This window comes from Balaenoptera physalus (assembly GCF_965194825.1).
Source record: "Balaenoptera physalus genome assembly, chromosome: 15".
Lineage (NCBI taxonomy): Eukaryota > Metazoa > Chordata > Mammalia > Artiodactyla > Balaenopteridae > Balaenoptera > Balaenoptera physalus.
Window position 1 is genome coordinate 75,433,186 of NC_138894.1, and position 14,151 is coordinate 75,447,336.

General features: G+C 38.1%; 1 protein-coding gene across 3 annotated transcripts in view; it reads right to left on the reverse strand.

Annotated features, from left to right (window-relative positions):
- PPP1CB (protein phosphatase 1 catalytic subunit beta) overlaps window positions 1–14,151 on the reverse strand; it is a 36,797-nt gene that overhangs the window by 22,521 nt on the left and 125 nt on the right. For 2 of the 3 annotated variants that reach the window (XR_014253752.1, XM_082426166.1), the window contains exon 2: window positions 13,794–13,933. Coding sequence is in view for 2 of the 3 variants with exons in the window: in XM_082426166.1 (XP_082282292.1) it covers window positions 13,794–13,845 (52 nt within the window). In the remaining variant the exon portion in view is untranslated. Of the gene's footprint in view, window positions 1–13,793; window positions 13,934–14,041; window positions 14,146–14,151 lie in introns of those variants that run through there. The other variant, XM_082426167.1, reaches the window with a different exon arrangement.

Here is a 14,151-nt window from a genome sequence, read left to right on the forward strand (position 1 = left end):
CTCTATGGTACAGTATATTTTAGTAAGTGTCCATATATACTTGAAAAGTATGTAATATCCTACAGTTGCTGGGTAAAGCGTTCCATGTGTATCAATTAGGTCAATTTTACTGTGTTGTTTAAATCTTCTAGATCCTTGCTGATATTTTTCTTGTTTATTAGTTACTGAGAAAGGTGCGTTAATCTACTATGGTTGTAGTTTTGTCTATTTCAAACTTTTGGTTCTATCAACTTTTCCTTTTTGTGTTTTTGACCTATATTATTAAATACTTAAAAAATTTAAGATTGTTATATCATCCTGTTGAATTTATTCCTTTTAATTGTGCAATGCTCTTCTTTCCCTCTAGCGATTCTTCTTACCTTACAGTCTTTTTCTGGCATAAATATATAGCCAACTCAGGTTTCTTTCGGTTAGTATGTGCATAATGTATTTTCCTCATTCTTTTTTTTTTTTTTAATTTATTAATTAATTTATTTATTTTTGGCTGTGTTGGGTCTTCGTTTCTGTGCGAGGGCTTTCTCTAGTTGTGGCAAGCGGGGGCCACTCTTCATCGCGGTGCGCGGGCCTCTCACTATCGCGGCCTCTCTTGTTGCGGAGCACAGGCTCCAGACACGCAGGCTCAGTAGTTGTGGCTCACGGGCCCAGTTGCTCTGCGGCATGTGGGATCTTCCCAGACCAGGGCACGAACCTGTGTCCCCTGCATTGGCAGGCAGATTCTCAACCACTGCGCCACCAGGGAAGCCCCTCATTCTTTTACTTACCCATCTGTGCCCTTAAATTTAAAATATGTCCCTTGTAAACAGTACATGGTTCTGTCTTCTGAGCTTTGTCTGGAGTGTTTGCTCCTCTCACATTTACCATAATCATTGGGAAAGCTGAGTTGAAGTACACCATCCTGTCGTTTGCTTTGTCTCACCTGTTTTTTATTCCTTTCTCTTTTCTTACATTTCTTTGGAGTAATTGCTTATCTTTTATTATTCCATTTTCTCCTCTATTAGCTCTTTAGTTATATATTCTTTTTCTTTTGGCGCTTACTCTAGAGATAACATATGCACTTTTGACTGATTTACCACTCTCCAGACTTTTGCTCTACAGTTGTCATATACTGCTCCCATATATTTAAAACCCCACAAGTCACAATCATTATTTTAAACAGTCTTAATTTATATTTATACACATTTATCTTTATTGCTATCTTTCATTTCTTTCTGCAGTTCTGTGCTTTTATCTACGATCATTTTCTTTCAACATGAATTTTCTTTAGCATTTTTTAGTGCCATCTATTACCAATAAATTTTCTTAGTTTTAGTCTATCTATATTTTGCCTTCACTTTTGAAGCACATGCTCACTAGATTTAGAATTCTAGGTTAGCATTCTTTTTTTTTTCTTTTAGCACTTTAAGAGGTCATTCTATTGATTTCTGGCTTCTGTAGTTTCAGGTGATATATCAACCATCACTCTTATTATTGTCCTGAGGGTAATGACTTATTTCCTTTGGGAGCTTTTAAAATTTTTTTTCTTTGATTTTAGGAGTTAAGTCCATGATGGGTCTCAATATGATTTTATTTACATTTTTCCCACTTGGAAGTCACAGAGCTTCTTTAATCTTATTTTGGTATCTTTCTCAATTTTGGAAAATTCTTGGTTAATATATCCTCTATTCCACATCTCTTGCCCTTCTGGGAATCCCATTACACATGTTAAACCCTTCCATTGTCTTCTGTTGCTTTCTTTCTGTACTTGCCCTCTATTTTTTCTCTCTCAGCACTGCATAATTTCTACTCAACTCTTTTTTTCCCCTAGTTTACTACTACTCTATTTTGCTGTTTCTAATTTGCTAGTAAATGCACTACCAAATTCTTAATTTTAGTTAATATATTTTTTTAGTTGTACAGTTTCCAGGTCTGATAAAATTTTTCTTTTCCTCTTTACCTTGAGCGTATTAAATCAGTTATCTTCAAGTCTGTGTGATAACTCTAATGTGTGAATTCTGTGGATTTATACCTTTTTCTCCTCTTGAATTTTTGGTCCATTAATCCTGTTAGCATTCCTGTAGTATTTCACTCAATGAAATATTTGATTATGGATGAAAAACTGTACTAGTTCTATATGACATCTTCCTCCATGGAGGGCTGCTTCCTTTAGCAGCAGACAGAGTACCAAGGACTCACCCACATTTTCTTTTTTTTTCTTTTTCTTTTTTTTTGGGCTGTGTTGGGTCTTCGCTGCTGCACTCAGGCTTTCTCTAGTTGCGGTGAGCGGGGGCTACTCTGTTGCGGTGCGCGGGCTTCTCATTGCGGTGGCTTCTCTTGTTGCGGAGCACGGGCTCTAGGCACATGGGCTTCAGTAGTTGTGGCACACAGTCTTAGTTGCTCTACGGCACGTGGGATGTTCCCGGACCAGGGCTCGAACCTGTGTCCCCTGCATTGGCAGGCAGATTCTTAACCACTGTGCCACCAGGGAAGCCCCTCACCCACATCTTCTTGAGGGCTGGTCTATTTCATTTTGCCCTCAATCTTGGAGAGTGGCCATGATGGGGGTCTCAAGAGAAAACTCAGGGTATAATATGGCCTCTCTTACTTCATAAAGACTGAACTTCACCTTGTGCCATGTTGGTACTGTGGGGGATGCTGGAATCTCTGTTCATATCTTTAGCTTCCCAGACACTGTTTTCTTCTGGTTTACTTAGAATCTTCCCTTGCACGTGTGTATCTTAGAAATCAATGACTTTAGGGGGACCTGACTGCAGATTTTGAGGTTAGAGTCTATGTGATTCTCTCCTCTTTTGGACTTAAGTTTCAACTGCTTTAGTTGCCCCAGACTTCCACCTCTCCTCTTTAGTCCAGTAAGACTGCCACTTCTTATTTGGAGTCTATTCCCCTATGCCTCCAGGAGTGACTGCTGAACACACTGGTGCTTTCCTTTTCTTAAAGATCAAAACCCTCAAAAATTTCCCGTGTTGTCTGCTCTTCAACAATGGAGTGGCTGCTCAAGTGAAAACAGAGAAGTACACAAAATATGATCATTGGCCACACACTAGAAAGTCAGACGATTATATGAAGAATTTTGAGGAATACCTTGCCAAGGACTAGACACTACTGGCCTTAACCCCCTATGTTATCTCAGCGAATGAGTCATTCAACTTAGGTGGAAGCATCAAGGTCTCCTGGCTCCCGATAAAATAATCTTTCTGCACAATCATGTTTACACCAGAAAAGGGGGAAAACACTAAGGCCTGAGGGTCAAATTTGGTCCAATCCCTGTTTTTGTGTGACCTGTGAGTTAAGAGTAATTTTCATACTTTTAAAAATAGTTGGAGGGGGAGGCGGGGGAAGAACAATACTCTGTGACACATAAAAATTATATGAAATTCAAATGTCAGCGTCCATAAGTAAAGTTTTACTGGAACACAACCACTCTCATTCATTTATGTATTACCTATGGGTACTTTCACAATATAATGGTGGAGTTGAGTAGCTGCCATAGAGACCACATGGGGCACCCTCATGGCTTCGCACTGCTTCCCAGGGTACTAGAAATTGCAGAGATGCAGTTATAACTCAACAGTGTCTTCCGTGTCTACTTACTGCTGTGCTGCAACATTTTATTTTACTTTTATTACCAGTGCATACTCATCATGTCAAAGGAAGAAAATTGAAATATGAAGGTCTAAGGCCCAGTGGAGTGTGGATTATTTTGTTACTGAATTAGATGACTAGGCATTGTATTTATGACATTATAGCTGTGCTAAAAGAATAAAATGTATGTTCACATTAGGAAACTAAGCACTTCATCACAACACTCCCATCTCATAGGAAAGTAACAATCAAAAAAAATTTTTTTTAATTGTAAATGGAATCTCATCACAGCAGAACTTCTTCAGAAAAATAAAAATGAGGCTGCAATGAAAGTAAGCTTCCAACTGGTTCATGTATTAGAAAGCGAGGAAAGCCATTTACTAATGTTGAGTTAATTAAATCATATTTGTTTGGAAAAGCCAAAGAAGTATGCCCTGAGACTATAAACTTGTTTAAGACTATATATTTATTAGTCTTTCCGTAAAAACAGTTCTTGAAGGGTTGAGGACACTGGAAGCAACATTGATAATCAGTTAAAAAAACAAAAATGATTTTGAGTGGTTTCCTTGGCTCTTGATGAGTTCACAGATATTGCCAATACTTAGTTTTTGCTTACTTGAGGAGCCAATACTGAATTTGAAGTGACTGAAAAGTTAGCCTCTATGAATAGTCTGTGTGGGACAACCACAGGCAAGAATACTTCCGAAGGGACTTCCTTGGTGGCACAGTGGTTAAGAATCCGCCTGCCAATGCAGGGGACACAGGTTTGAGCCCTGGTCTGGGAAGACCCCACATGCCGCGGAGCAACTAAGCCTGTGCGCCACAGCTACTGAGCCTGCGCTCTAGAGCCCGTGTGCCACAACTACTGAAGCCCGTGCACCACAGCAAAGAGTAGCCCCCGCTCGCCGTAACTAGAGAAAGCCCGTGCGCAGCAACGAAGACCCAACACAGCTAAAAATAAATTAAAAAAATAAATAAAAAGAATACTTTCAAAGAAGCTAAAGAAACAAACCCAAAACACTGATGGAGGTAAAAATACTCATGGAGCAGGAAAAGACTTAGTTGGACAATTTAATAAAGCTTGTGAAAACTGAAGGTGTTTAAAGCTTATGGTGCAATCCCTCAGTGGAAAAATAGTTTAATCTATCATACTACTGAAGTAGTGGTATCAATGGTGTACTTCATTAGTTCTCATGAACTTAACCATTGTCAGTTACACAAATGTTTGTCAGAAACAAAAGCTGACTATCCTGACTTGCCCTACCACACAGCAGTTCAGTGGTTTAATAGTGATAAAGTTTTATTGTGATTTTTTTGAGCTGAGAGCCAATATTGAAATTTTTCTGAGTGAGAATCACCCTCAATCACTACTATCGAGCACTGAGGTTTTATAAATTAGATCTTGCTGCAAACCTGATAATGTTTCTTAATAATTCAACCTAAAATTAAAATGTGAAAAAATACTTTTGTGTGAAACATACACTATGCTAAGTCACTTTGACAACTAATGTTGCTTGTAATCACAAGCAAATGTCAGGTTGCTTTATACAGTTCCAGGGCTGTCAAATGTTAAAACAAGTGAGATCTTCATTCCCTCACAGATTTGCACTGGACACTATTTTCTAAGCTCAAACCACAGTTCTAACAGCATTCTTTAGACCTCAGTGTTAGTGCAAAATAAATCAAAATCCATTTAATTGTGCAGGTGAGGAGCGTCCACCTAACCTCTCACTGGAATTGACTAATGTGCAATGTTATCACATGATAAAAGGCAAATATTAAGAGAGGACTAATAAAATTCTATAAATACCTTCCAAGTGATGACTAAAATCACTTAACTAAAATCACATGCTTTTGGATTGAGTTTCAGTAGTACCTACCTATCTGTGTTAAGACACCTTCCAAGATGAAATACATAAAATCTCATTATAGATCAGTATTAACAGATGAACACTTCCAGTTGATTTTAATGATACAGAACACTAACTTTGAACCTCAATTAAGCAAAATGTTATCTTCCCCCAAAAGAAGTCCCTTCTTCTCATGATTACAAAAAATTATACTCGATCATTATTTTTCAAATTTCATATTCATGTAAAAACCTTTTCAATGCAGGTTTGTTTTTTAAATTACAAATGGTGTGTGATATACATGTCTGTGTTGTGTGTACACTATATTTTATCTTTCAATAACCATCTGCTATTTTCTCCAGCAAGTTCTTACTAATAACTGCCTTCTCTAAAACAGAAAGAATGCCAAGGGGGAAAAAAAAACCTAATTCCACTATTACAACTGCCACATGAAATCTTAGTAATCTTCATTAACCTTTAATATTTTAACTTCTACCTTACCAAAAAGATTCACTCAAGGTTACATACTAATCAACAGCAAAGTTAACATAAATCCAGATTTCCTAAATTTTTTTTCTAAGATGAAACGGCAGTTTCTCCATGTTTAGTATGAGTCTACTTTAAGCCACAAAAAAGGAAAAAAAGTAAAATTTTTACAGTTGGCTAGAATGGGGAATTTTGGTTTTAAATGAAAGAATTAAGCAACTGCCATAATTTCAATTTATCTTAAGTTTGCCTGCTTAATGTGATTTGAGCATACAGATGGCCTTCAGGAGCTCTGTATAAAAACCCAAACTGTAATACTGTGTATGCACATAAACATGTATATTTTTCTGAGAAGGCCCAGGGCTTTCATGATTTCTCAGAGGGGTCTGTGTATCGCCATAAGTTAAAAAATCATTCCAGGTACACTAGTAAACAAATAGATAATGAAAAAAGAGTAAAGAAGAAAATTAACAGATATAGGGGAGGACTAGACATTTCAGAAACAGAAGAAGGGAGCGCCCTAGTCCTGTGGTTCTCAGGAGTGTGATCCCCTTTTTCACTGTGTTGACATCTGCATGGTGCAAAAGCAATGGTGATTAAAACACCTAAAACACCTACACCTCAGCAGAAACCAAATCAGTGGCACTAAATTGCCACACACAGCGAAACAAAAAAGGTCCAGTTTCAATTAAAAATGCCCTTGATTAATCAGTAAAAACAATCAATTTTCTTACATCGCCACCATCAAGTATACACCTTTTTAATATTCTGCATGATGAAATGGAAAGTATCCATGAAGCATTTCTGTTGCATATCAAAGTACAATGGTTGTCTTCAAGAAAAGCACTCATATGACTGTTTTAGTTCCAAGCTGATCTAGCTACTTTTTTTCACAGAACATCTCTTTTACTGGAAAGCACAAGTGACAAACTATGGTTATTCACACTTAAGATATTTAACAGATACTCTTGAAAATGAACAAAGTGAGCCTGTCATTTCAAAGAAGACAACTGACAGTATTTGTTGCTCGTGAAAATTAAAATTTTGGAAACCTTGTATCCAACACCATGAATTTGACAGCTTCTTCATACTTACGGACTCTTCTGATACCTTGCTGTAATATTAACAAATGTGAATTTTTTGATGTTGTATAAAATGTGTCAACATTTGAACATCTGCATAAATCAGTTTAACCAGTATTTTCAAAATGACCAGTGCATGTTACAAAGTCATTTGTAAGATCCATTTAAAATGCAAGATAGATCAATGGATTTTAATGTAAGAGAACAATATTTCAGATTCTACATTACAACTAACCTTTAAGAAATTACCATTTGTCGATTTCTGGTATAATATTAAAGAATATCCACCATTATCTAAAAAGGCTATTGAAATAATCCTTCCTTTTACAACTTCGTATCTGTAAGAATACAGATTTTCTTCATATACTTCAACCAAAACAAGGTATCAAAACAAACTGACGCAAAGCAGATATGAGAATTCTGCTGTCTTCTACAAAACCAGACATTAAAGACATGTGCTTATCACTATTATTTTTGTTGTAGAAAACAAACTCTGATTTTGTAAAATGAATAGGTTATCGTTATTTTACATGAATTAAAGAGTATTTTTAAATTCTTAGTTTTAATTTCTAACACAGTACTAATAAATAACTCATACAAATCAAAGTTATTGTCCTCAATTATTTTTATGAGTATAAAGTAGTCCCAAGATTCAAAGTTTGAAATCCACTGCTCTCTAGTCCCTAGCCAAAAGAAAGCATATACCAAATCTCCTTAAATCACCTTTCACCATTTAATTCTGCCTAAAAATATCTCTCCCCCTCAGCACCAACATTAATACGTCAAACCAGATTATAAATTCTGAATAATGGGAATAGGAAAGAAATATTTTATACATACATACTATGTATGAGTGGTTGTATGCAACAAACAATGTGCAGGGCACATCTGTTAGATCCCCACAAGAAATAGCCTTCTCAAAAACTCCTTTGAGGAGGGTCCAGGGCTCAGCAGCATAAGAAGCCCTCTATTACTTTATACTCAGGTTTATACTAAACAATAACAGTAGCTAACATTTTCTGAGCTTTTATTATGTTCTAAGCGTTCTACCAGTTTAATTGTTATAGATACATTATGAAGCAGGTCTATTATCATCCTCAAAATGCAGAAGAAACTGAGGAAGAGCTGAAATTATAATACATGCAGAACCTGTACCTTTAGCGAGTATAAACATGGTCCCCCACTATATCAATACTTACTTAAGTACCTAGAATAAACACTTAATTGCTTACATATCTGTTATCCTTCAGGATTCACATAACTATTGCAGTTAAGGTCTGATGTTCATAAAATATGTTCCTTTCTGTCATTATATAACTTAGATCTTTCTCTCACTTTCACTCCAGAAGCCTGGTCATTTTCTTTCACTACTTTGGCTCAATTATTTGATACATATTCAAACAACACAGATGAACCTACAAGTACCTATAAAGTTTCCCTCTCAGTTTACTATTTAAAATAAAAAAGAGCCATAATAACTGCTAAATATTAGAGAAAGCTATATAATAGATGTCCTTAAATTTCTTTTAATATGAAAAGTAACTTTTGATTTCTCTGAATCTTGAAAATAGTAGGTAGGATTAAGGCAAAAGTTAACATGGTGTTAGACAAGCACTCAAAGCAAGAAAATGTTTTGATCAATAGTTTGGTAATTGACTAGATGGGAACTCAGGCATAGTCTGATGAACATTTTAAGGATTAAATTCCTTTATAGGGAAATAAACTGTGTCAAAACCTCCAAATTACACAGTGCCAGCATATATCAAGACCCAAAGGCAACACTCCCACCAGATTACGTAAATACCTCTATTTGTCTTTGCACAGATGTGGGTAAATTTGGGAAGGGAGAGCCCTGAGGTCAGTGACTATTAGGAAGGTTATGTATGTCCTCATAAATCACTTTGCTATACATGTGAATAGTGGGTAGGCAGATTAAAGGACAATTGTCCCTGTCCTTTTACTACTTTTTCTACTGCATGACAAGTACCCACCCAGACCAGGAACTGAATTCCTCCATTAAACTAGGAAAAGACTGGCTACTAGTTATTTGTACTTACTTAACTTCAGAATGAGTTTCTGCATTTTTAGTCCCTTACTTCTAATTGTAGAATAAAGGCTTAATTTCCATTAAAGCATTTTCATTTTATCTAAAAGATGGAAAATCTCTGAGGTACAGTGTATTTCAGAGAATGAGGTGTAAAAAAAAACCCTGCGTTTCACCTACCAATAACCAAGACTTCAAAGGTAATCATATTCAATCTTGGGGGAAGGTGGAGGGTTTACAAAAAGAAAGAAGAGCTGTAACCTTAATCTCTTTCTGCTTCCTATCTTCACTGATCCTCTATTTTCCCAGAAAGAATAAGCCTTGAAATGGCTACTTACAGCTGCTAGAGGAGCAGTGATTGCTGCCTGAGGGTATAAATTTGTATTCACTCAAAATTAAATCCTAGAAGATTGAACTGGGAATCCCTATCCTCCACCACCACACCACTGCTAAGCCTACTGACATTTACAAACCATTTCTTCTTGCATCCCTATAGCCCAAGGTTTCCAGGATCAAGGTTGTTTCTGAAACTGAGATTTTCATTATTTCTAAATATCTTGACATTCTTAACACTGACGTTATTTTACCTGTTAGAGTTGTTTGAGAACGTATACTATTGGAATGGATACTGTTAAATGATAAATGTAGATAATAAGACATCAGATGAAAAAAACCTACTTGATAAAATTTACTGTCTTCCTCACTAATCCTAAACCTTAATATAATCCTGTCTCTAGACTCAAATGTAAACAGATTTCTAAATCCCAATAAATCCTAATCTTGGTTTAGACATTTACCAGAAAAGCTCCAGCTCTGTATTTTTGAATAAAATAAAAATACTCTGGACTACTTGTTCAAACTGTCAAAATTTCCCTCACCTGCTGGAACTAAGTGACAGGAAAACCAAGCAAGCAACCAACCAACCTAATCCCTTAATCTCTGAACAATGTACCATCTTTATGCCTTCTCTAGCGTCTCATCTAAAAAGAAGCACGAGAAGAGAGAAAGTATCCCTCAGGCCATCTCCCCTATTCCTCAACCTGCTCTTTCTAACAGACCTGGCCTTGGGTCTACACAACAACACTATCCCTGCAGAAGTTGAGGTTGCCAAGATCAACTAGCACTTCCTTCAAACTGCCTAATCTTTAGACTGCTGGGTCATAATTAAACAATTTAATTGGAAAAGAGGCTTTAAGCAGTCTGGCAGTTCCTCAAAAAGTTAAACAGACTTACCATTTGACCTAGCAATTTCACTCCCAGCTATATACCCAAGGGAAATGAAAACATATGCCCACACAAACACTTGTACATGAACATTCATAGCAGTATTATTCACAACAGCCAAAAAGGGGAAACAACTCAAATGTCCATCAAGTGATAAATGGACAAATAAAACGTGGTATATTCATACAATGAAATATTATTCAGCCATAAAAGGAATGAAATACTGACACATGCTACAACATAGATGAACTTTCAAAACGTTAAAAAAAGCCAATCACAAGAGACCACATAATGTATGATTTCATTCAGATGAAATGTCCAGAACAGGCAAAATCTATAGACAGAAAGTAGCTCAGGGGTAGCCTAGTGCTGGGAGGAGTGGTGAAGGGAAAAGGGATTTGTTGGCTAGTGAAAACAGGGTTGTGTTTGAGGGTGGTGGTGGTGAAAACTTTCTAAAGTTGATTGTGGTGACTGATGGTTGCACAACTAAAAACCACTCAATTATACACTTCCAATAGGTGAAATTGTATGGTATGTGAATTGTATCTCAATAAAACTGTTGTGAACAGTCTGTGGTTGGGAACGGAGCTGGCACAATCTCAACCATCGGGTAGCAGTTTTCCACACAACCCTCTTCCCAAACAAGCAGATTCTACTCAACCTTTTTCCAAGTCCTCCAAAATAAATTCAACATTTATAGTCTGAATAAAGCTCCCCAGGTGATTTCTCTATACTCCCACTGCCATCCTAACTCCTTCTGGAACTGCTGATCAAAGTAAAAAGCTTTTACTGGATTTTCCAGGATACCCATAGGAACTAGCTTCAATTTCAACAACCAGTCAAAAGCACTATGATAAACTACAAGAATGTGGTAGCAGGATCACTAAAGGGGATAGAATGGTAGGCATCTTTGGCTTTGTGGTAAGTAAAACTTAACTCAAGAAAATATACTGAAGGAACATGCACTATCCAAACAATAAATTAGTATACTGTTTTGCATTAAATAATAACAAAAAATTTAAATGTAAAAGGCACTTTGGAAATGAACATCATTTGGCCACCTAAACACAAAGAAACTCATAAAATTACTAAAAGTGTTATAGCTGATTGGTAATAAAAGTTACTAAAAGGGTTATAGCCGACTGGCAATCTGATGTAATAAAAAAATCAAGAATATGTTATGGAACTACAGTCAACATTTTAAAATGAGATCAAGTCCTGCTGATTTCCCCTCCCTTGTACAATACTTTCATTTAATACTAAAAACAAACAAGCAAAAAACCTAACTATAGCTATTCTGCTAAGCAGCTTTACTTGAATTTGAGTTAAATTTAATTAGCATGTAACATCACTGAAAATCAAGACAGACAAAAGAATTCTTACTTGAAGATTAAAAACAATTACTTATTAGAAAATCCAAGTCTGTTTGGATGTCTTTGGACAGGTCTAGATTTTGGAAAAGGGAAGAAGAAGAGGAGAATTTAAGAATCCCAGGGAGGCACGGTCAAAACTAAACATACTTCCCGGGATTAAGAAGCAAGTAATGATACTCTTTACTGTCAGAGAGCGGGCTGAAAAAGCCTGAAAGTCACTTGTTTAGATTTGGAGTTCCCTGAGTGAAGAGATTGTGTCTTATTTTTGGATTCCTGGTGACTGGCACAAAGCAGGTCAATAAATGCTTGCTAATTTAAAAGGGGAAAAAGTCTGGAAAATAATCATCCAAAACCAGAACCGAACACGTATGTAATTTGAATTCACAGAAACAAACAGAATCACTTAGCCTATTTTCCTCACCATATCTTTTCTCTAACAACCTTGAACAATCCACTAGTGAAGATTCTTAATTACCTATAATGTTAAAAAGGTGCATCTGACTTAAAAGATCCCATATCAAAGATTTAAAAACACCTAAGTCTGCTGTGTTTTATGCCTATATAGTATATAAATATGTAGGTTTATGTAAGATAAAAATAAAGAAATTCAGATACAAGCATCAGATTTTTAAATATTTAAATTTACAAGCCAAGTTCATGGTGAGCATAAACTTCCCCCAAAGTTAACAAGATATTAAAATTTTTAAATAGCTACACTTCTGTCTTACAACAATGCGTAATTACAAAAAATACATACACTTTTTCAAAGCAAATGTCTCACAGACCCAGTAAGATGTTCACATCTGTTAAGAGTCCACAAAGTCTTAAACAGTGAACACTGACTGCAGGCACCAGGGGGCCTCCCAAGAATAACTTCATAGTAAAGGAAAAAGCAAACAAGAGTTCCTGGTAAAACTTTGCTTCTTATTCAGTCTTAAGAGACTCAGTCTTAGACTGCTGGAAGGCTTTCACATCTGGAGCAAGTATACTGTAGTTTGTTACACAACGGGTACACAGAGAACTGATAAAATACCGACACTTTGGCTGAAAAAAGGAACTAGTGCCCTCCCTTCCGCCCCCCAATCACACAATCTTCTGTGATGATTTTCCAAATGTAAGTACATACTGTTTCACTGTGGCAAACAATTATCTTCAGGAAATTTGAAAGCCAGTAACAATGGATATGTAATCCTTCCACGGTTTCTGACAGAGAGAACAATAATTTTTTTTTTTAAATGGCGTAATTTCTTTCCTACACACTCACAAAGCAGCTAGTGATGACGCAAATTTTAGGGTAAAGGGATTCACTGGCAGAAGACAGAGCCTGACTTTGAATAATATCCTGGCCTCTCCATCTCTTCCCTTTCCCTCAATCCCCGACCCTAACATAAAACTATCCAATTAAAAACAGAAGGGCCCAGAAACTTCAAAAGCTGCGAAGACTTGTAAATATCTTTTAAACACAAGAGAGGCTTTACAATCGACCTTTTCTAAGTTTGTGCAGAAATTAAATCCTGCTCAAATCTGCTAAAAATCTCAAACCCGAAAACCAACCACTTCAGCAAACGTGTCTACATATTTCTTGCGTGCATCTTCAGCTCGATCAAAGACTTTTGGCTTACTATGCTTTAAAACTAAATAATACATGGGTGGGACTCAACTCCCGCTCACGTTATCTTCTCCTTGAATAGAGTTTGTCCTGTAGCATCATGTAAAAATGCCGAACAGATCAAACAGTCGTCTCAAGGAGAAAAATTTTTTTAATTCACTCCGGTAACAAGAAACAGAGGCATCCAAGGGCAAGGCACAAAGAGAACAGAGAAGAAATACACGTCCCACGGGCGTACAATGCCCCGGAGCACGCATCCCAGCACCCTCCTCGCGAAGGGTCACCCGGCACCCTCGCCGGCATGCCGCCGTGCGGGTCCCCGAAGGTCCGCGGGGGCACTACTTGCCCGCGCGGACAGCCCCTGACGCCCAGCCTCCCCTCGGCCGTGTTCCCGGAGGCCGCTCCCCCCGGCCCACCAGCTTCTTCGCCCCCTTCTCGGCGGCAGCCTCGGGGCGGGAAGGGGGGTCCCCTCGGGCTGCGGCGGCGGAGGGACAAGGAGGGCTGAGGGTGGCGCCCCCTCCCCGCGGCCGGCCGGCCCCGACTCACCCTCCAGCAGTCGGGTGATGAGACTATCCACGTTCAGCTCCCCGTCCGCCATCTTGTCGGCACCAGACGATCCTTTCCAGCAGCGGGAACAAGGGCTTCTCGACGGCGGACGCTGCGGCGACCGCTCGGCGTTCCCTCACCTACAAATCAGGCGGCGTTTCGACCCCGGTTCCAACTCCCCCTTCCCCCGGGCCCTCCCCCCACCCCCTTCCCACCAAGCAGTGGAACGCGCAAACACTTGGAGGTACCCACGAGAAATAAATAAACAAGTGGAGCCCCCAAGAACCGGGCCGCGTCAGACCCAGCCCCCACCACCTCCTCCTCCTCCTCCTCCTCCTCCTCCTCGGCACCGCCCAAC